Source organism: Rhinolophus sinicus, linkage group LG06 (assembly GCF_036562045.2).
Source record: "Rhinolophus sinicus isolate RSC01 linkage group LG06, ASM3656204v1, whole genome shotgun sequence".
Classification (NCBI taxonomy): domain Eukaryota; kingdom Metazoa; phylum Chordata; class Mammalia; order Chiroptera; family Rhinolophidae; genus Rhinolophus; species Rhinolophus sinicus.
Genome location: NC_133756.1, coordinates 116,422,897 through 116,445,975, shown reverse-complemented (window position 1 = coordinate 116,445,975; position 23,079 = coordinate 116,422,897). Strand labels below are relative to the sequence as shown.

Here is a 23,079-nt window from a genome sequence, read left to right as displayed (position 1 = left end):
TTTTGAGGCCAGTACAACAGCAGTATTACAACAATTCTTACCCTTACTGTCAATTACTCTCTCACTTGGCCCCCATCCCAGCCTTGCCTTATGACAATTAAGCAGTCGTAAGAAGCTAGGGCTATCCTTGAGTGAAAGAAATTAGTTCAATGCAATGTCATCACCTTGTCAACAGAAAAGCTTTTAGATACACCTAACCTAAAAAAGGAGTAACAGTGAAAGGGTTGTGTGTAATATTAGATAAATATTGAGGAAACTACTGCTCTGTTATTTTCATTCACAGGACAGTCTAGGCACTTAATTTATATATTCTGGTTCCAAAAGTGTTCTCAAACACAAAGATAATCATCTGATAAATATCTTTCTTCACTAGAATAAGAATCAGTAAATTTCTTTCTGTAAAGGGCCAGATAGTAAATACTTTAGGTTTTACAGGATATATGTTCTTTGTCAAAATCACTCAACTCTGCCACTTTAGTGTGAAAGCAATCATAGACAATATGTAAACAAATTAATGAAACTGCGCCAATGAAACTTTATTTACAAAAAAAAAATCAATGCGCCAGATTTGGCCCACAGGCAGTAGTTTGCCCACCCCTGCATTAAATTATCACAGACGAGGCTTTAACTTCCAATTACGTGCATTCATTTTAAATACAGTATTAAATCTAATTAAATGGGACATAAAATCTGTTAACTCAAGTGCTAGCATCAACCAACATGTCAATTACTTTCAACCATCAAAGGAAAAGTGTCATTCTCATATGTTGGTGAAATGTTTGATTAAAAGTTTACTTTATAAGATTTAATTCTAAAAAGAAATTTAGAAGTTTTCCTATAATAAATTGTGAGAAAACTATTCATCACATAAACATTTATCCCTGACTTCAAGGAGCTTACAACCTCTCAGGCAAGACTAAGTACAAAAAGTGTTATGAGTACTATGATATAAAAATCTGCGGCGGCCGGTTAGCTCAGTTGGTTAGGGCACGGTGATAGTAGCAACAAGGTTGCTGGTTCGATTCCCGCATGGGCCAGTGAGCCGCGCCCTCCACAACTAGATTGAAGGACAATGACTTGAAGCTGATGGGCCCTGGAGAAACACACTGTTCCCCAATAGTCCCCAATTAAAAAAAAAAAAAAGTCTAGGATTAGGTACTGATCTGGGTGACCTGGTAGATGAAGGTAAGTAATAGTCATTGTAAGAGGTAATTCAGGATTAAAAGTAAAAGCAGCAACTCAATTTTCCTTTTATAAAGCCTCTTAGAAGACTACTTTTATTTTTTCTGAGTTAAAATTGACATATAACATTACATCATTTTCAAGTGTACAACATGATTCAGTATTGCAAAATGATCACAGTAAGTCAACAGCCATCACTACATAGTTATAAATTTTCTTGTGATTAAAACTTTTAAGATGCATTCTCTTAGCAACTTCCAAATATACAATACAGTATTATTAACTATAGTCACCATACTGTACATTACATTCTCATGACTTATTTATTTTATAACTGAAAGTGTACCTTTTGACCACCTTCTCCCATTTCACTTCCTGGTAGAAGACTACTTTTAAACATTATTATTATTATTTTTTTTTTTTTTGGTGACTACCAAAAAAATACATAATTACTATAGAAAATGAAATGTGAAAAAATGTAAGAAAAACCAAAGAAAAAATAAATACCTATAATCCTACCACCCAGAAAATAATTAAGATAAATGTATACAAATACATTTAGGCATACAGATCGAATAAATACAAAGCTAAACAAATTATAAAACAAAGTTCACTAAAACATATACCATTACCAAGTAAAGATTTTACTTGCTCATACATTAACTTTTTTTTTTTAAATCTTATTGCTTCATTGTCTACCTTTGCTGCTAAACTGAGCTCCACGATAATGGCAAGGATTTTATCTATTAATACCTTGCTCATTAATGTATCCGCAGAGTATAAACATGTCTGGCACATAGTAGGCAATCAATTAACATTTGTTGAAAGAACAATTTTTTTAAGTGAAGTCCAAGATTAGTCTCTCAAGCAGTATTTGATACTATAAAAATTCTAACATAAACATAAATAAGTTCTTTGAATACATGATTCAGATTAAAATGTACTTTTGAGTCTGAATTGCTCTTACTTTCCCACATTGCACGTGACTGTACATCTCACCATAACACTGCCATAGAGATCATTTTAGTTCATTAATTTACAGACTAGAATTCATAGACTACTTCACTTGATAAAATCCCAGAGGAAAAAAAAATCAGTCTTTGAATGGTGACAGTAACTCAAGGTCTCAACTTATTAGTTTGGTGCAAAAGTAATTGCAGTTTTTGCAACTATTTTTAACCTTTTAAACCGCAATTAATTTTGCACCAACCTAATAGCTACTTCTTACTATTAATAGATTAGAAAATCCTTAAAAGAAGCACCCATGTTTAATGTTTTTTTGAAAAACAAAATAATCTCCACAATGTTTACTGTACTTGGCATATAGCTGATACTCAATATATATATTAAGTAAATGAAGTAGCTAATAAATGCTTACCTTTCCTACTAGATGAGAATTTAATATAAACTTCAAGGCAAACTTCTTAATAATTAAAAAACAAGTAGTCGGTTTACATTAACAGGCCCATTTTAGCCAGAAAAAATCCTTTTGTCCCTGTTATCTCCGATCCTGGGATAATGCCAGCAACCTCCCCCCAAACCTCCATAACTTTTGGTTACCTCAACTCTGATATACCAAAAAGGATGGAGAAGAAATGCATTTCTCTCTTTCCCTCTAACAAATGTCAAAAAAATATTTCTTTTATCAAATGTGGAAGAGCCAAAGCTAGTCACTTTCCACCAAACCAGTCTCTGTTCCCAGCAACGCTACCTATCATCAATCGTCTATCACTGTAGACCCATGCAACACCCAGTACATGCATCTGGTAAGATCTTTCGCTTAAAGCAACAGATGGTGGCTCCAGGTATGGCAAAGTCACCTTTCTTTCTACTTTATCGAAAGCATCTAAAAACTACTGTCACACAATTCAATTAGCAGCAATAAGAGAGAACATACTAAGTTACAGCCACAACTCCAGTTAAATATAAAAGCTATATACATGACACTTAAAGAGTCAAACCTCTAATCATCAATAAATGTAAAAAACAAATCAAACCTAAAACTGCTCTAAAAAAAATAAAACCTTAAAAAAATGATCAAACCAAAAAAAACTAATGATTCAACTTCTTTAGTACTATACAAATAACTCAGTCAACCATCGTGTCAACTATGGGAATCATAACACATTCTCCATATATACTTTAACAGACTGTAATTAGATAGTATATGTAATGTCTCAACCAATACCGTACAAAGACTATCTTTAAAGACTGAAAAAGTATATTTTCCTCTTGAAAACGAATGTCCTCTGCAGGAGAAGAAAAGATGCTTGGGAGCTCAGCAGTTGGTAATAACAAAGTTAACGTCCACTTTTATTTGTATCAATACTTTCTAATCATCTACCTCCCATCAGGAGGAAAATAGGGAAGTACAGACAAAGCACAGGATTGGGAGGGCTTAAGCAGATTGTGAGGGAGGGTGGATAAAGAGTGCCTTCAGATGGACAGCCTTTTCCTAGTTTAACTAGTACCAACAAGAAATCTAAACTTTTTTGGCTGATAATTTCAGCATATAGGTGGACTTTTCAAGTAACAGGTTGAGTAACACCAATGGTTAGCTAGCTGTACACACTTGAAATCAATCTCTGCACCTTGGTTTTCTTCCCTGCAAAATAAAGTCAAAATAGATGCAAAAGTCCTTTCTTTCTACCCCTAAAACGCAATAATAGTCTTTAGAGCACAGGTTCCCAAGCTTTCTTAGGGTTCATAGTACCCTCGTTATTTCAGTAATGTTTCCATAGCAGCTCTAGACCAATAAATAATAGCAGTTTCACCTATTAAGTTGTTAGTAGCCATTTGAAAAACTAATCTAACTCAGTTGAAAAAAATACTCATTCTTAAATAACCACAATTACTACTTACAGAACGTATATTACAGTTGGATACTGCACTTCTCAAACTTTGGAATCAGACTGGACACTATCCTTATTTCCCATTCCATAATGATTTTCATGCAGTATTTGCAATTTATGACAGCAATACCCTCAAACTCACAAAGATATGGCATCAAAAGGTACATAGCACAATCTAATTTTGAAACCATGAACTCTCTCAAGCTAGTCAACAGATACCAAGTACTGCTCTATCTCCCTTGAAAATTTAACAACCAGACAGCACCTCTGCAAGTTGGTGGTAATACCCTGCAGTGCCTTGGTGAAGTTTGGGAAACATGGCCCTATGGCAGTGTTTTATATAATTTTATGGCTTGGACTCAGACAGCCCTAGGTTGAAAATCAGATTCTACCGATATAACTATATAATCTTGGGCACTAAGCAGCTGAATCAATCTCTTGAACCTTACCTTCTATGGCTGCCAAATAGGAATAACAGTAGCAACTTCAGAGTATAGTCATAAGGCATGAGATATTTGCACATAATAAATGCTCAATAAATGATAGCTATTATTAATTATATCATTAAAACCAAACAAGTAGTTTATAAAACTAAATTTAATAATTGACTCTGTGGGGCTGAAGGCAGCATTCTAAGCTGAAGCCCCAATGTCAAATGAAAACTTATATAAACAAATTATTAGGGGAAAGATCATAAAGTGCTTAAACAAGGGCAATACAGAGAACTACAGTCTCCTCCAAAGGGTATCATAATGTTGATGTACCTATCACAACACATGACTAGGTAAAAATTTTAAAGTGGCAACTCAGAAGAATATATGTATGTTAAAAAAACAACTTTCAAGGGATAATCACACTAGGAAAAAACAAAAATTTTATAAACTAGGACTCTTTAAACAGCATTAAGAACTGCTTTTTAAAAATACTTAAAATTTATACAGAGCAAAACTAATTTGATTATAACAAAGAGTTTTCACCAAGAGCATTAATAGCTCAGTATTATACCTGTGCTCAAACATCTTTCTCACAATGTGCTAAGAATTTATCACTTTAATTTGAAATACACTCATGTGTCTTCTATCTCACAAACATCTGTAATAAAATTTGTAATACAAGAATATCTGTAAGTGCTCAGTTTATGGAAGGATTTTTGAAACATTTCATTTGATTCTCAGCTATTATCCAATTTACTAAAGAAACGGAGGTCCATAGAAATTAAGTAAGTTGCACTACAACCTACCTATTACACAGTTGAACACTAAAACCTGTATCTCTTAACTCTTTCTAGTATACCACAACTCCTTCCCAAAAGACTTAGTTCAAATCTTGTTAGTTGGACCAGAATTGTTTTATCAACTATTTCAAACAGGTTAACCATCATCAAAGGCCTGAAAACCTTTTCCCTGCAAAGTAACAGCATTTCACCTGTAGAGACTTCATTTGCCAAGTATCTTGAACAGTAATGTTAACTGTGTAATATTAGTTAACAATTATTCTTAGATCACCTTATGACAAGATCTATTATTATAGTTGCAACTATACCAATGGTAATGCAGTGGCTGAGCCCCCTGATATAATCTATCAGCCCATATTATTTCCCATTTTTTACTTAGCTGGTGATCCACTGTTCAACTCTAGATAGACAGGTAACATGAAGTATTAAACTGACCCTCATATTTTCTTCTTCTGTTACTAACATAAACCAAATGCAGTGGCCAAAATACTTAAAAGTCATGGAGGGGCAAGCAATCATGTATACCAACCAAAATACAATGCCATCACAGAAAGTCTATGTCTGCCTTTCAGTTTGGTCCAAGTAAATTCCAAAAAAATTTACCAGCAATTCCTTTCCTCAAATTCCCACATTTCTAATAGATTATTATCTATTATCTATATCCTATGGTATCATAAAAGCAACTTACTAAGGCATTCTACTTCACAATGAATATTTCCTTAAAAACTGAATGTAAATACTATTTGATAATGAAATACTATATTGGGGAGCTTAACTTTTAGGGAAATTCTGCAGGAAGTCTTTATATATTGTAACTAATCATCCTCCTCTTTTATATTATGTATAAGAAATTTAGCCTTTTACATGCCAGAGTTTAAGGGTAGAAGAGATTTAGGCAGATAAGAAGAGATATAGGCCTGTACCATAACTACTGTATTAATTTGAGTCTCTGGAAACCATAACATAATTTTCTCTATAGGTAATAATTTTGAAGAACTTCACACTTTGTCCCTTCCTAGCAATGTAAATATACTGTTAACAGAAACTTCATTTCCTTGGAGAATTGAAGAGCGACGCTGCTTTCTTGAAAAAGAAAACAGCTGACTTGTACAATACCCAGTCCACTTTGGCCACCTAATACGGAGAAGAAGAAAAAAAGACCTATTTGGAAAACGTTTCTTCTCCAGCCAAAGGCTGTTCCCAGATAAAGGCAATGCTCCGAGTACAACAAAAAACCCTTCTCTGAGGGAAGAAATGTGCCAGAAAAGGAAAGGCATGGATCAGAAATAAATAGGGGGGTGGGTGAGTGAGTGTATTCGCTCAGTGTGAGAGCTGGAGGCAGCAGGCGCAGCGCTGAGATGCTCCAACGAAAGAACCACCACCAGCAGCAGAAGCAGCAGCAGCAGCAGCAGGAGGAAGTTTCAATGGGGCCGGGCAGAGCATGCGCCCTGCACCCGCGCGGTGGCCTTATGTGGAAGGAGCACCACTTGCGAACACCAATAATAGACCAGCGGCACCAGAGAGAGAAACATGAGCAACAAGCACCTCTTCAACTGTTTCCCCCTCCGTCTGAGCCCCTCCTCCAGCCTACATACTAACCACCCCACCCCACCCTGCAAATGGAAGGGCGACTGCTTCTTCCCCTAAGCCTTGCTGCCAAGATGAAGGGGGAAGGGACTAAAAGTGGGGAGATGCTTTTCTATTATTGGGGGGGAGATGGAGGAGAGGGAAACTATGGGGGAAGGAGAAATTAACCCTCTACCCTCCAAAGTGGAGAAGCTGAACCGACTTCGCCCCCTAAAGCGAGAATGGAGGAGGACCCCCTCCCACGGGGGAGGAGCAAACCTCCCCACTCCGAGGAAGGAGTTTGGGGGGTTAAACCGGCCCTCGAGTGGAAGCGAAGAGGGACGAGAGCCTACTCTCTCGGGGGACTTCCCACAAGAGGGAGGGAGAGCTGAAGTGTCCGCTGGCCCCCGCCCACCCAGGTGGAGGAAGAGAAAGGGGCGCCCCTAGAAGATGAGCCCAGCCTTCCCCGAGACGGTCGGGAGGATGGTGGGAGGAGGGGAGGGAGTAAGAGAGAAGAGGAGGAGAAAAGCGCAAAGCTGGCCGGAACCTGCGCTCCCCTTCCCCCGCCACAGAGAGGGAGAAGGGGTGGGGGACCGGCCTCCGCCGCGAGGTAGCAGTCCCACGGGCAGCCCAGCAGCACAATGACCCCTCCCCGCCCCCAGCCCACACCTAGCTCGCGACGCCCCCCACCTCCTCCCGGCGCCCGGCCGAGTGGCCCTAGGGGGCCTCCGCCCCGCCTCCCCACTGCCCAAGACCCCGGGGGCAGGGCAGAGAAGACGGACCGTGCGGAGCTGCACCTTAGGGGGAGGACAGAGCCGCGGAGACCCGCGGCGTCTGTAAAGAGGAGAGAAGAAGGGTGCCAGGGCCGCTTCCCGCCGGGCGTTCGGGCCCCTCGCTTACCTTCTCCGTGGCCGACGTCCGGCGGCGGCGCCTGCAGCACCCGCTCCAGCTCGGGGAACGGCAACTCCGGCAGATCGAGCAGCGGCCCGTAGCGCTCCAAGAAGGAGCACACTACGGCAAAGTTGGGGCACGAACCCGGGCAGCCCGGAGGAGCCATCGCCGCCGCCGCTGCCGCCGCCGTCGCCATTTTGAACTGGAGGATGGAGGAGGAGGTGATGGGGGTGTGGGGGGAGCTGGGGCGCCAAGGAATGGCAGGGCAGCCTTACAGACGACAGGAGGCGCTGGCGAGTCGACTCCCTTGCGGATCCAGCGTCTCAGGCACGGCGCCGCGATCCCACAATACAGCGGCGGCTGGGAGCAGTCGAGAACCGAGTTAGACGGAGGAAAGAGAGGCGCTCAGTGCCTTTCACTTTCCGCCCCGTTCCCTCCCTCTACTTCGTCCCTCCCACTTCGGGTTCGCAACAGCCTCGTGTGACAGGGGGAATGAAAACAAGGGAAGCGGGGAAGGGAGGCGGGCTGGAAGCTGTAGAGGCGGGACTTTTTAGGAGCGGTGACCAATAGACACGGAGGGGGCGGGGCTTCGGCCGACGACTGGCCGAAACGCTCATTCGGGGCGGGGCGACAGGGTGGAACGCCTAGCGTAGAGGGCCTGATCTAACGAAGGTGAAAGGTAAAGCACGGAGCCCTTTGGGATCGCAACTCCGCGGAGGTCTTTGGGTGAGTTTTGGGAGAACTCCAGGAACTAAAACTGCGCCACGAGATAGTGGGGGAAATTAAGGAGAATGAATCAGAAGCAGGAAAAAGAATGGGGGGAGGAGCACAATCTGGAAGGTTGGAAAGGAGAGAGGTACGCTGGATCTTTGTAAGGAGAAGCCTGCTGAGGGGTATTGCTGTGGGCTGGCGTATAAGATTCTCAGCTTTGCTTTCGGAGAAACGGATCTGACAGCTCTGGGGGAGGAGGGCCTGAAGAAAACGGGCTCTGCGGGGCTCACCAGTCTGAAGAGTTGGGGACCTGCCAGGAGATCAGTCTGAAGGAACCAGCCTCTGCAGGAAGACCAAGGTGTGAGAGGACAGGGTTCTGCTGTGGTTGGCCAGGGTGTGAGGGAGAGGGGCTCTGGTGTGCCACGAGGGCCTGAGAGGACAAGGTTCTCTGGGGACCAGGGTCAGAGGGTGGGCTAGAACTCAGTAACTAAGAGGAAGAATGTGATAGGAGACTTGGTGGGAGTGCAAAAGTTTGATGGAAGATGGGGCTCCGCCTCTTTGGGGGCAGCACTGAGCATTCTCTCAGGAAGAATCTCGGAAAACCATCAGTGATGCAAAATGGAATGTGAAGCTTGGGATGCAACGCGCATTGGTTAGGAGCCTGAGCTTTGGATTCAGTCGGACTTGAGTCCTACCAGCACTGCTTCATGACGTTGCGGAAGTTTCTTCATTTCTTTGAACCTCTGGAAAGTGGTGGTGATAATAGTACCTACATCACAGGGTTTTCCTAGATAATTCAAAGTAAATAGATCAGCACAATTGATTAACCCTGGCACATTGTATTTTTAAAATGTTAGCTGCTATTGAAAAAAGGAGTTCCTAAAGTTTAGATTAAATTCAGCTACAACTTATACAGTTTACTACTTTGAAACAAAATTTTCAGCGTGCATTTAAAACTTACATACGTGTACCTACTTCCTAAAAAGAATTTGAAGCAAGGAACAATATAAACCAGGTAAGATAGAACAATTTATGGTTAAGAAAGATAAAGAGATTTATAGGCAAATGATTGTATTGGGGACAGAAACAATGTTTAGCACAATTAAACATTGAATTTTGTTCTGTGTTTCTAGGTAAAAAAGGGAAAACAATAATTGGTCTATATCATTCTCATTATCTCAAGAAAGAAAGAATACTCATTTATCAAGAAAAAAATTATGTAACAGTAATTTATTACTTATAATACTAGTTCCCAATCTAGAATAATGAAAAAATCCATTTTAAATGAAAAATGTTATTTGGACACTTATCAAATACTTTGGAAAATTCTAGTTTAAGGAATACTTACACATATATAAGAAATTAAAGTATATACAACAATGTGAATGTACTTCAAGCTATTGAACTATACATTTAAAAATAGTTAAAGTGGTAGGGCGGCAGCTGGATGGCTCAGTTGGTTAGAGCAGGAGCTCTGAACAACAGGATTGCCAGTTGGATTCCGACATGGACTGGTGAGCTGTGCCCTCCACAATTAGATTGAAGACAACAAGCTGCTGCTGAGCTTCTGAAGGGGTGGGCGGATGGCTCAGTTGGTTAGAGCATGCGCTCTCAACAACAAGGTTGCAGGTTCAATTCCCTCATGGGATGGTGGGCTGCACCCCCTGCAACTAGACTGAAAACAGAGACTGGACTTGGAGCTGAGCTGCACCCTCCACAACTAGATTGAAGGACAACGACTTGAAGCTGGTGGGCCCTGGAGAAACACACTATTCCCCAATATTCCCCAATAAATTTTTAAAAAATCAAATAAAGTGGTAAATTTTATGTTACGTATATTTTACCACAATAAGAAAAAAGCAAAAAAAGAAAAAGTAAAGTCTTACTTTAGGAAAATGTCTATGGTTGTGAATTATCATTGCAAAAGAGAAGTTTTAGGTTAATGTGTGGTAAAATATTATTTTTAAGCAACACTGAAAATAAACACAAAACTAAACTAAAACATATTGGTAGAACTCAAAGTGCCAAGTATATATCTCTAGCCCTGGAGACCTGAAGAACCCAGTTTTAGAAAAAGCTGACCCAGAACACATCTTTAACAACAATTTTGCACAAAGATAAACATTTATAAGATGGTTACTTAAGTTGACCTTAAATAAAAGTTAGGTATGCAGTATTAAATAAAATCATATCTTTGTGAAGGAATTTTGATGGAAAGAACTTTCAAACCAAAAGAGAGATCTATCATTATGTGAACCTTACCCTCCACCCTCTTCCTTTTTTTTTATTTGATATCAGCTTTTCCAGCACCTCACCTCATGCTGTCCCATGTGGTTGTAAAATAATATTCTGAACAAAAACTGAAATAAAATCTTCTCTTTTCTCCATGCTCACACTGTTATTCAAAGGGGAATAAGGTTAGAGTTTCTGCCTTTGTAGATCTAGATTAGCATGGGAGCAAAGTACTTGGGCACCAAAAAGTTATATCCACCCAAAAGGTAAGATGTTTTACTATAAAGCAAGGTTTAGATCATACCTTCACTAAATATGTTCTTGAAAAGAAATTAAATGACACCCATATACCACCATCGCTTCTGACATGGAAGAAATGAAACATCTGTCATAAATAACATGATCTTATATATAGAAAATTCTATGGAATCCAACAAAAAACTATTAGAATGAATAAACAAGTTCAGCAAGCTTGCAGGATACAAGATAAATACTCAAAAGTCAAGGGTATTTCTATACACTATCAATAAACAACCCATAATGAAATAATTCTATTTACAATAACATCAAAAAGCATAAAATAATACATTTTTTAAGAACAAGAAAGTTTAAAAATATTGTTAAAGGAAATTAAAGAAATCTTAATGGGAGACATGCCATATTTTGGGTGACTTGAAAAAAATGGCACTACTTAATCTACAGATTCAGTGCAATCCCTATCAAAATTGCATCTGGCTCTTTGTAGAAATTGACAAGCTGATCCTAATATTAATATGGAAATTCAAGGGACCCAGAAAATCATAAACAGTGTTTTAAAAGGTGAACAAAGTTGAAGGCCTCACACTTCATGTTTTCAAAAGTACTACAAAGTTACTGTAATCAAGACTGTGTAATACTGGTAGAGAATAGCTGCTATGAACTGAGTTGTGGCTCCCCAAAATGCGTATGTTGAAGCCCTAACCTCCAATGGGACTATACATATTTGAAGAATACAGAAAAAACAGAGGTAATTAAGTGAGGCCATGAAGGTAGGGCCCTAATTCTATAGGACTGGTGTCCTTATAAGAAAAGGAAAAGACACCAAGAATGCTCATGCATGGTGCTTATGCACAGAGAAAAGGCCACGTGAGGACAAACCAAGGACTCCATTCCAAGCCAGGAATAGAGGTCTCACCAAAAACCTACCCTGCTTGCACTTTGAGCTTGGTCTTCCAGCCTCCAGACTGAGAAAATAAATTTCTGTTGTTTAAGCTACAGTTTGTGGTATTTTGTTATGGAAGCTGTACCGACTAATATAGAAGTCTTTCTCAATACTCAACAATTCATTAAACTTTCAGGTTATACCACATTTCAAAACCCACCTCATGTTTTAAGGAAAGTTACCTTTTAAAAATTACATTATAGTTATTTGTATGTCTTCTCTAACATTAGCTCATCAAGAACAGGAATTATGTTTTAAAAAATTGTGTCTTCCTCCCATAGCACCTAAAACTGTGTTTATGTCTTTTGCTATACAGTACATTTTAAAAATAGATATTCAGAAGTTGAAGCTGTAAAAATGAACTAGTAGTTGTCAATGTTAGAAGTATCACTTTGTTACTGTCTTTATTTGGAGAGTAAATATGGTTTAAGGAAATGTATATAGGTGCCAAATTGACAAAGGGTGGACTGTGATGGTTAGTTTTATGTGTCAATTGGCTGAGCTATAGTACCCACTTAGCCATTCAAATGTTAAGCTAGCTGTTGCTGTGAAGGTGTTTTTAGATGCAGTTAACATCTATAATCAGTTGACTTTTAAATAAAGAAGATTATCCTCCATATTCATTGTAGGCCTCATCCAATCAACCTGAAGGCCTTAAAAGCAAAGCAGGCTTCCTTGCGGAATACAAAATAACATATCAATATGGCAATGACAACTTCTGCCCAAGAGTTAGTTAGCAGCCTGCTCTACACATTTGGGCTGGCCAACCCCCACAACTGCATGAGCCACTTCCTTGAAATAAATCACTTCCTTGAAATAAATCTCTTAGTAGGTATAATCTGGTACTGTTTCTCTGAAGAACCCTGATATATGTGTGTATATGTTTATATATAAAAGCAGTTTTTTGTACTATATTCATCAATGCCAGAATTGCCATTTGATTCTTTTTTGAAATGTCTACCTGTTGAGATTCTGTATTCGTTGAGTCATTCTCATCACAATTTTAATTCTTTGTATATGGCTTTCTTTAGTTCTTCAAATATATTTATAATAGCTTCTTTGAAGTCTTTGCTAAATCAAACATACGGGAACATTCAGATACAGTCTTATTTGATGAGTGTTGGTCACACTTGTTTTCTTCCATGTTTCGTAATTTTTGGTGAAAACTGGACATTTTAAATAATATATTGTCAGATGTCTAGCTTCTGATTTCCCCCCAAAATGTTGTTGTTCTTAGTTTATTTGTTTGTGTTTAGTCACTTGACTAGACTACATCTGTAAATTCTGTCTCCTATGCAATATGTGGCCACTGGAATGTGTATTGTTTTTTATTTTTTTCTTGTTTTTAAGCTTGACTTCCTAGGGCTCTTCTCTGTGTCTATGTAGCTTAGTGTTCAACCAAAGATTGTGTTGAAACACCTCAAGCCAGTAAGATTTTCACTCTACTGATGAGTCAGTGTGTGTACTGGGGATTACATTCACCATTGGGACTGTTTTCTTGTCTTCCCTGGCTTCCCCCCTTGAGCCTTCTCACTTCTCCACTTTGCATGTGGCCAAGAACATTCTGGGCTCCAGTGGCCCAGAATGTTTGGATGACTTAGGCCTACTCCCATCTTTGATGCATATGCTCACAGCTTTTGTCCACTCTGGATATGTGGAGAGCTTATCAAGCCCCCGATGGCTGTGTCACCCCTGGGAAATTCCTTTTAAATCCCTGCCTACTCCACCAATCCATTGCTTGCCCCAAACAGGTTCACAATACCAAGGAAGCTGAGCCACCTACCATCCATATTTACTTGTCACTGAGATCACCAGTTTAAATCATAATTCTCCAAATCAAGTGAACCTCCTCTGGCTGTAACAGCAAGACTGTTGGTTTTCATGCTCTGCACCAACCAAGTTGAACCTCTGTGCCAAAAGAACCAATGTGGGGGCATAAGGAGTAGCCCCAGGCAAGAACAACAAATTATCTTACTGTTCTTATCTGAAATGCAGTGGTTTTCATGAATAAACACTCAGTTTTTACTATGCCTTTAATATTATTTCTAGCATACCAGGCGGTTATTTTTGGCAGTTTTATTCAGCTTTATATTTGCTTTTTGGGGAAAGGATGTATCAACCTCTTCAGTCCATCATGCTGAGGTAAATCTCCACCTGTTAATTTTATCTCCGAAAAAAATATCCTGAGAATTCCCTCCAAAGTCTGAGAAGTAATTGTAGTATCTAGTTTCCATGGTTGGATGATTCAGGATCCCAAGAACAACAATTTACTATTTAGGCCTCTAAAAAAGAAATGACAACTACATAAATGAGACCGATGGTTCTTAACTCGTAAAGGATCGGGGTTTACTACATTCTGTATATAGTATTGTATTTTAATATATATCATTTATAGTATACCTTCTGTATTTTGGATCTGTTTCAACCCTAGTTTTTAACTGATTTACTATATTATTCTTTTTTTTCAGATTTCAGTTAAGTTCCTATGTCTTCCCCTGAAATTGCTTCCCTTTCATGGGGGCAAATGAAAGTACAAGGTTCAACTAAAACCTATAAGGACTGCAAAGTGTGGCCAGGGGGAAGTCGCGCTTGGGACTGGAGAGAAACAGGAACTGAGGTAAGTAAGTTATTAGTGTTTGGTTGACATTGCATAAGGCTGACCAAGTGATTTCCAACTTCCTAAGCTATAATGACCAAATGAAATATAACTCTTTCTCTCTCTGTCTCTCTCTCTTTGAGATACAATTCACATACCATTAAAGTTGCCTTTTTAAAGTATGCAATTCAACAGACTTTTTGTCATAAACTTGTGCAACAGTTACCACTACTTTCAGAATATACGGTACTATCACACCAAAAGGAAATCCCATAACCATTAGCAGTCACTGCCTATTCTTTCCTCTCCCGAACTCCTGGCAACTACTAATCTACTTTCCATTGCTATAGATGTGCCTATTCTAGACATTCCATTATAGACTCTCTCGATTCTCTTAGGTATATACATATACCTAGGATTGGAAATGCTGGGTCATATGGTAACTCTATGTTTTACCTTTTGAAGAACTGCCAGACTGTTTTCCAAAACAGCTGCACCATTTTATATTTTAGGAATGTGTGACATTCCAATTTTTCTAAATCTCTCCTCTCCAACACTTACTATTGTTCATTTTTTGTTTTGTTTTTATCATACCCTCCTACTGGGTGTGAAATGTTATCTCATTGTGGTTTGAATTTGCATTTTCCTTGTACTGCACTTCCTCCAGTATTCTCAGTGTGCCATGCCCAAGGAAGAGTCTCCATTCCATGAGTGGAGGTTGGGTGAAAAAAAGGGAACCCCTACCTCTCAACCACAGTCACAGGGATTTGGCCTCAGCAACAGACAGCTGGAGGCAGGATGTGAAACACTGACGTCCTATTCCTCCCAGAAAGAAGCCCTTACAGCTGGGAGCTGAGAGGAGAAATAGTCCTATGTTCTTGGTTGTAGCACTCTGAAGTGGAGTCTCCACCTCATTGAGCTGGGAGCAGGGAGGCAGGTAGCAGTCTTTCTTTAAATACAGAATCTCACCTTTCCTACCAAACATTTATAAGTTTTTTTTTTAATTTTCTTTTTTTTTAAAATAGATTTTCTTGAATAGATGTTTTCTCATTTGCTGTTTGCTCTTAGGACCATTTCCAAAGGCTTTGAATGGTTTTATTTTCTAGGTTTGTTTGTTTTTCTTTGTTTAATAATTTTCACCTAAGAGTAGGCTGTGGAACTTTTAAAATTATTATTAGTTTCAGGTGCACACGACAAAGTAATACTTAGACATTTATCATTTATATCCCTTACACTGTGTGAACCCCCCTCCCCCATCCACTATCCCTCTGACATCGCACACAGCCATTACATTTCCATTGTCTCTATTCCTAATGCTGTACTCCGCTTCTTGTAAGTATATACACACACACACACATATATATATATATATACATATACATGTATATATACGTATATATACATTTATATATATGTATATATATAAAATTATAGTTGGCATTCATTATTGTTCAGCTTCAGCTTCAGGTGTACAGTGCAGAGATCAGGCATCTACATCATCCCTGAAGTAGTCTCCCAAATGGGACAAATGTCCATCGGATACCCTACAAAATCTTTACAACATTATTGATTACATTCCCCAAATTAATTTTCAAAACCCCATGGCCATCTTGTGGTTACTGACTGTTTTCTAATCCCCTCACCTTCCACCTTATCCCCACCCCCCACCCCCATCTAGCAACCCTCAGTTTTTCCTCTATGTCTCCAAAACTGTTTCTGATTAGTTCATTCACTTATTCTTTTCTTTAGATTCCACATATAAGTGAGATCATATGGTATTTGTCTTTCTCTGTCTGACTTATTTCACTTAACATAATGTTCTCTAGGTCCATCCATGTTGTTGCAAATGGTAAGATTTCTTTCTTCTTTATGGCTGCGTAATACTCCATTGTATAAATGTACCACAGTTTCTTAATCTAGTCATCTACTGATGGGCATTTTGGTTGTTTCCATGTCTTGGCTCTTGTGTATAGTGCTGCAATAAACATAGGAGTGCATAAAGTTTTTTGAATTAGAGTTTTGGATTTCTCCGGATAGATACCTACCTAGGAGTGGAATTGCTGGATCATAAGGTAGTTCCATTTTCAGATTTTTGAGATACCTCCATACTGTTTTCCATAGTGGCTGCCCCAATCTGCAATCCCACCAACAGTGCACAAGTGTTCCCTTTTCTCCACATCCGCGCCAGCACTTGTTGTTTGTTGATTTATTGATGATAGCCATTTGGACTGCGGTGAGGTGGTATCTCATTGTGGTTTTTATTTGCATTTCTCTGATGGTTAGTGAGGTTGAGCATTTCTTCATATGTCTGTTGGCTGTGGAGCTTTTCATGCTGTAGTAATAGAAGGTGATCCTTCAGATTTGAAGGATAATTTTGCTGGATATAGAATTCTTGATTGATAGTCTTTTTCTTTCAGCACTTTAAATATGTCATCCCACTGTTTTTTGTTTGTTTGTTGCCCTCATTGGTTACTAATTAGAAATCAACTGTTATTCTTATTAAAGTTCCCTTGGACTTGACAAGATGCTTCTTGCAGCTTTCAAAATTCTCTCTTTAGCTTTGGACAGTTTGACTGTGATATGTCTAAGTGTTGATCTCTTTGAGTTTACCCTAGTTGGAATATATTGAACTTTGTGGATGGGCATGTTGTTGTTTTTCCTCAAATTTGGGGAGTTTTCTGCCATTATTTCTTCAAATATTTCTTTGGCTCCTTCTCTCTCTCCTCTCCTGTGACTTCCATTATGAGTATAATGGTATGTTTATGGTGTCATACAAGTCTGTGAGGCTCTGTTCATTGTCTTTGTTCTTTTTTCTTTCCTTTTTCTCAGGTGGATCAGCTCAATTGACCTATTTTTCAGTTTTGCCGATTTTTACTTGCTGTTGAGCTCCTTTAGTGAAATTGTCATTTTAGTTATTGTATTTTTCAACTCCAGAATTTCTATTTGGTCCTATAAAAATTAATTTCTATCCTTTATTGATATTCCTCATTTGGTGAGATACTGTTCTCATACTATCTTTTAGTTCTTTGGGTATGGTTTCTGAAACAATGATTGGAGGGAGGTTTCCTTACATTTCTAGACAATATATGTTCCATTTTTTGCACTTTGGGGTACACAGTCAACACTCAGCCAGGCAATTTAAAACTCTCCTTTTCTTGCTTATGCAGAGTCCCAAGGTTAGCCAGAATTGTGACCTTATGGCCTTCATATATTATTCCTGAGGATGTACACAACCCTGGACATATGTGTGGCCTTTTTAACACCAACGTTCATTTCAGATCTTTTCAAAACCCCTTTTGAACATCTCATTTCCCAGTTTTTCCTTTAAAATTTTTTGGTTAATCTCTTGTTTGCCCTGTTATCTACTGCTTCAGGCAGCTTCATTTTTAAACAATTGTCTCCGACTGGTTTTTTTTTTTACAAACTTCTCTTGGGGGAAAAGATGGTTTCCACTGGTAGGCTCCAAGACATATCAAATAAAAACGGTCTATGAGTGGGCTTGCAGGGAACCACCAGATACGTAAAATAATGACAATTCTCTGGGAATGGGGACTTAAAGGAGTTTTAATCCATTATTCCATCTTATGTGACTATGAGGCTGGTGGTTTTCACTGTGATTGCAGGTTGTTGCTTTTCAAGGCTATGACAGAACTAGGGATGGGACAGATTGGAATAGGGCAAGTTAAAAGTGCACAAAGCTCACTTTTCAGCCACTTTTCTTTAATAAACACACTCTGAATTGCTGGAAATCTTTGTTAATTTCCAGAGTACACGAAAAGTTAATTCTATTTTTGCCAGTGTTCTCATTGCTTTTATGGAGGAGACAATTTTCAGAGAGTCTTAATAAGTATTTTTATTGACGCCACTCAGAAGTAGCTATTTCAGGTTCATATTTATACAGTGGTGTGCTGAATATGGCTTTCACTGGCTCATAAGAACTGATTCTTAAATTTTCAGGAATTTTGTAAGCTAGTTTTTAGATGCAGCCATTATTAAAAACTAAATTATATGAACTTACTTAAATAAATAAAACATAGGCAACACATACTTAAAATTCATTACTTCCTAATTATTTTAGTATTATCCGGTGCTTTTCAAGTTATTTACGTCTCTTGTTATTTGTATAGTAAAAATACTACATGAACTACTGTACATCTCTTACTAACTCTGCATTCGTTGATGTCACATTGGTATCTTAAAAGCATGTATTTTGAAATCAGCCATGGTGGTAGTATTTATATCACAGAAACTGGAAAACGCTATATATTGGGCCTTTTTTTTTTTTTTTTTGGTCATTGGCACTTTATGGCTTTAAAAATTTTATGGCTTTAATTTTTTTATTACTAAACATAGTAAGTTTATTTTATTACAAATTATAAATAATAATATATACCCACCACTCAAAATAAAATCTTAGAGATACACTTGGATCCCTTTCCCTTTCCTGCCTCCCTTATCAGTATCCTGAATTTCCTTTATACTTTTCAAATATTTGTATGTATCCACAGTAGTATTTTGTATTGTTCTTCATGTTCAAAGTTTTATATTAATGGTTTCATCTCTTGTCCACCTTTTTGTTATTGTTGTTTTTATATTAAGGTTTTATTATTATACTTCTGTTTCTCCTTTTTTGGAAGTTACACGTTCTGAAGTTAAATCCTCATTTAACATCATCGCTAAGTTCTGCGACTTTAAGCAAAATGAGGTATATCAAAACCAGTTTTACCACATGCTAATTGATATAAACAAGAGTTAAGTTCCTATAGTATCTCATCAACATAAGGAAATTATACTGGACGAAATGTTATTAGAGGACCTACAGTATTTCTATTTGTGTAGTGGTTGTCTTTGACATTATAATATGTTTAACCACATGAAATTGACAATTTTGTTGATCAATATTGTGTAGGAAAGAGTTGAATATCAACAATTTCATGTAATTCATCCTAATATAATCTTAACAAAGTCTAAAATTAATTTTTATCTTTACCTCAGAACACTTTCCTCTCATCACTTTCCTTCTATCTTACATATTATTGTTATCCAGTAATTTAGTTCCTTCAAAAGTAGATATTTTTTGTATTATTTATTTTATTAAGATATGTTGTTTTTTCATTATTACAATCAATGTTTGTTTATATTTACCCACATGTACACCAGTTTCCTTGCTTATCATTCCTTCTTGCAATTTAGATCTTTTGGGATCACTTTCTTTCTTTTTTAAAAAATAATATCTTTTACAATTTCCTTTAGTGAGGATCTTTTGGTGAACTCTGTTTCATATGTCTGAAAAGGTCCTCATTTATTCATTCTAATTTTTCATGGTGTTCTGTGTTGACAGTTTTCCCAGCACTCTATCAGTGGGAACCCTGAATGGTCTATGTCCTTCTTGACATTTGTCCTAAGATTTACATTTGCTTGTTCTTGGCATTCTATATTACTCTTGATATGAGACTACTAGTTAATTTCTTGACTGGGGCTTCCCAGACCAGCTTGATAATGTACATTTGAACTCCAAACTGATGTGCAAGCAGTTTTGAGATTATAAATTCTCAGGGGAGATTTTTTTTATCCCCCCAACAAAAGCTTAGGCTGAGGCAGACAGGTTTCCTTGTCTTTTCCCTTTCCCAGTGGGTGTTTTGTTTTTTGGTCAATCCTTTCATTGACTATGGGTTTCAAAAGGGTACTTTGCATAATTTGGAGGGTTGTAAACGGTTCCAGTGTCCCATCTTGCTCAAGCCTTATCTCCTAGTCACAGAGTGTCTCATAAAAGATTATAAGAATGGCAGATGCCCCAGTGTTACTTCAGTATCAGTTCACCATTCTGATTTTCAACTCCCTGGCCACTTTTGTCCTCCAGGAATTTCTCTTTTTGCAAGCTCAGCTATGCATTTCAAGGGACGTTTCTTTTTATCCAGCCTTTGTAGGCATTTTGTTTAAGGACATTTTTCAGGTTTTATAGTCTTAGCACATTGTTCTGCATAGAACACAGTCACACCTACATAATCAGGCCCCACATAAAAAAGAGAGCCCCAGAACACATTCTGTTCATGCCTTGGGTTTGAACTACATGCACTCATTGTTTTGATCCAGACACCTAGTTGCTTGTTAGCTACCAACCTGGATCTTAAAGGAAGGAATATACCTGGATGGGTAAAAGGAATGGGAGGCATTGAGATACAGAAGGAATATAATGAGAGAAGGCTGAGGAATAAGAATCCATAATGCTCTTGAACCAAATGACCGTATTGGGTTGTGTCATAGAGTAAAGCTGGAGAGGTGCAGAGTATCTACAGAGCTAAGCTTACATTTTATGCAGTGGACAAGGCATAGCCACTTCATTCATTCATTTATTTTATTCATTTATTTAATGTCTTCCTTAGAATTTTTTGTTGTTGTTATTGTTGTTGTTGTTTTATTTTCAGAGGCATAGCCACTTTAGATAACTTACGTAGGAGATTGATGTGTCTGTGAAAGATTATCCAGTACTATGGATTTAAGACATATTGGAGTACCAGTTTATGAGTATGCCACATTGGAGAGATTTTTTTCCCCCTCAAAAATGGATTTAACAGTGTATATTGTGTTTTTTCTCACATAAGACTGTATGATTAATATTACCATTAACCTCATTCTTGATTTAAGGAAACTTAAGCACAGAGAAGTCTATAACTAGCACAGGCTCAGAGGTAGGAAAATGTGAAATCAAATAGTAAACCCAGGTCAGATTCCAACTTTCTCTCCCATTCCTTTCTACTACATCATGATTTCTCTTACACACTTTAAAACTTACGAAACTGTTAAGGTGCCATTGATGATGACAGGAAAATCGAAAAGAGTTGCCATAAATTTCATTTTCATCTTGTTAAGTTTCATTTGTCAGCAGGATATGTAACAAGAGGTATTCTAGAACTAGGAGAGATAAGAGATAAGAACTGGGAAAGATGAGAGGAAAAGCTGAGGTGTTGATCTATAGCTCATCTGTGTGGAGGCAAAAGGACATGGGATCAGAGCTGTTAAGCCTCAGAGTCCTTATCCTTAAAATGGAGTTAATATTATCTGCTTCATGAGAGTTGATCTAAGGATTAAGCACTGTGCTGGATATGATGTAGGCACTCAATAAATGAAAGCTGTTATTAAGTTAGTATTAGTGTGGATGAAAATGAAACAACAAATTTGAAAATTATTAAGGAGGTGAAATTGACAGGATAAGGCAATTTATTAGATTTAGCAGGTGAGGGAGAATTCTAGCATGGATAAATGGATAAATGTGGTTCCATTCATTGAGATTGGGTACATCAGAGGAAAAATAGATGTGTTTGTGTTTAGGGGCAGAGGTTCAGTTGAGAAAATGATTCATTCTTTTGGAATATATTGAGCTTGAATTTATATTAAGGCATCTAGATAGAAATGTTTAGTAGACTTTTAGATTCATAGGTCTGGGCACTGTCACATTTTAGCTGGGTAACCTTAAACAAGTTATGTGGACTCTCTGTGCCTCAGTTTAAACATCTACAGAAGGAAAATAATAATGTCTGTTTATCATGGGTTGATACAACAGTAATACCTGGGTTGGGAAGAATCAATTTTAAAAATGTATGCAACTTACCTTGCTCATGCAAATTTATTCTTTCCTTTCTCTCAGTCAGTATTTCTCAGTGTGATTCATAGATCTCTTGCATCAGAATCACCTAGAGTGCTTGTTTAAAATGCATGTTCTATATCTACCTCACTTCTTCCACCTACTGAATCAGAATCTCTTGGGGGTAGGGTCTGGAAAATAATGTACTTCGTAGGGTTGCTTTGAATACCAAATATCTTCATCTTCGTAAAGCATCAAATGGTGCCTGTCATGTAATAGATATTTGATTTTCTTCTCTTCCTGACTTACCGAGCACAATGCCTAGCACAGAATAATGCTCGAGCCTATTCGTTTCTCCCCACGTTACTACAGAAATAACCAAATTGCTTTGGTTACTATAAAAATGACCGAAATTACTTCTTTAAAAAGAGTCTTACACATGAAACATTGATTTGTACATCAAATGCTCCTTGAGGGAAATAAGTGCCTGAGTATATTCAGGGGAGTTCTTATTACTGGAGACTACTACATTTGTTTATGCCATCAACTGATGGAGATAATATTATCTCTAGTGATTTTTTATGCTCTAAATAGATAGTAGTATTACCAGCTATTCTTTTTAGTGAACCACCCCACAACTTAGTGATGTACACTAATAGGCACTTTTATCATGCTTGTCAATTCAGCTGGAGCAGCTCTACTTCAAGCTGCAGTCAGCAGGTTGGCGGGGTGGGCTCTGCTCTGTATGTCTCCACTCCTTCTTGGACCACCGAGCTAGCCAGGACCTGTTCTTCTCATGGTGATATGTGAAACTCACAAGCATAAGTCTCACTGAACAAGTACATTTCAAGGCTTTGCTCATCCAGATTCGCCAACATCAATGGGGCACAGAAGTGTATTCTGCCCACAGTAAGAGAGTGAATATTTGCTGAACAATCATCCAAACTATCAAAATGGTACATCACATGTTGGACATCTGCATATGAGTTGTTCCTTGGACAACTTAAAAATCAACATACCTCCCACCCCCCA

At 38.1% G+C, this 23,079-nt stretch overlaps 2 protein-coding genes across 6 annotated transcripts in view; one reads left to right on the top strand and one right to left on the bottom strand.

Moving 5' to 3' along the window:
- Window positions 1-8,220, bottom strand: part of RSF1 (remodeling and spacing factor 1) — a 124,297-nt gene extending 116,077 nt beyond the window's left edge. For all 4 annotated transcript variants that reach the window (XM_074335718.1, XM_074335720.1, XM_019726392.2 and 1 more), the window contains exon 1: window positions 7,735-8,220. In XM_074335718.1, the coding sequence (XP_074191819.1) occupies window positions 7,735-7,921 (187 nt within the window). In that variant the 5' untranslated portion in view covers window positions 7,922-8,220. The remainder of the gene's footprint in view (window positions 1-7,734) is intronic.
- Window positions 8,221-8,336: 116 nt separating this feature from the next.
- Window positions 8,337-23,079, top strand: part of AAMDC (adipogenesis associated Mth938 domain containing) — a 29,220-nt gene continuing 14,477 nt past the window's right edge. The window contains exons 1-2 of one of the 2 annotated variants that reach the window (XM_019726398.2): window positions 8,337-8,451; window positions 14,338-14,486. In XM_019726398.2, the coding sequence (XP_019581957.1) occupies window positions 14,355-14,486 (132 nt within the window). In that variant the 5' untranslated portion in view covers window positions 8,337-8,451; window positions 14,338-14,354. The remainder of the gene's footprint in view (window positions 8,452-14,337; window positions 14,487-23,079) is intronic. The other variant, XM_074335721.1, reaches the window with a different exon arrangement.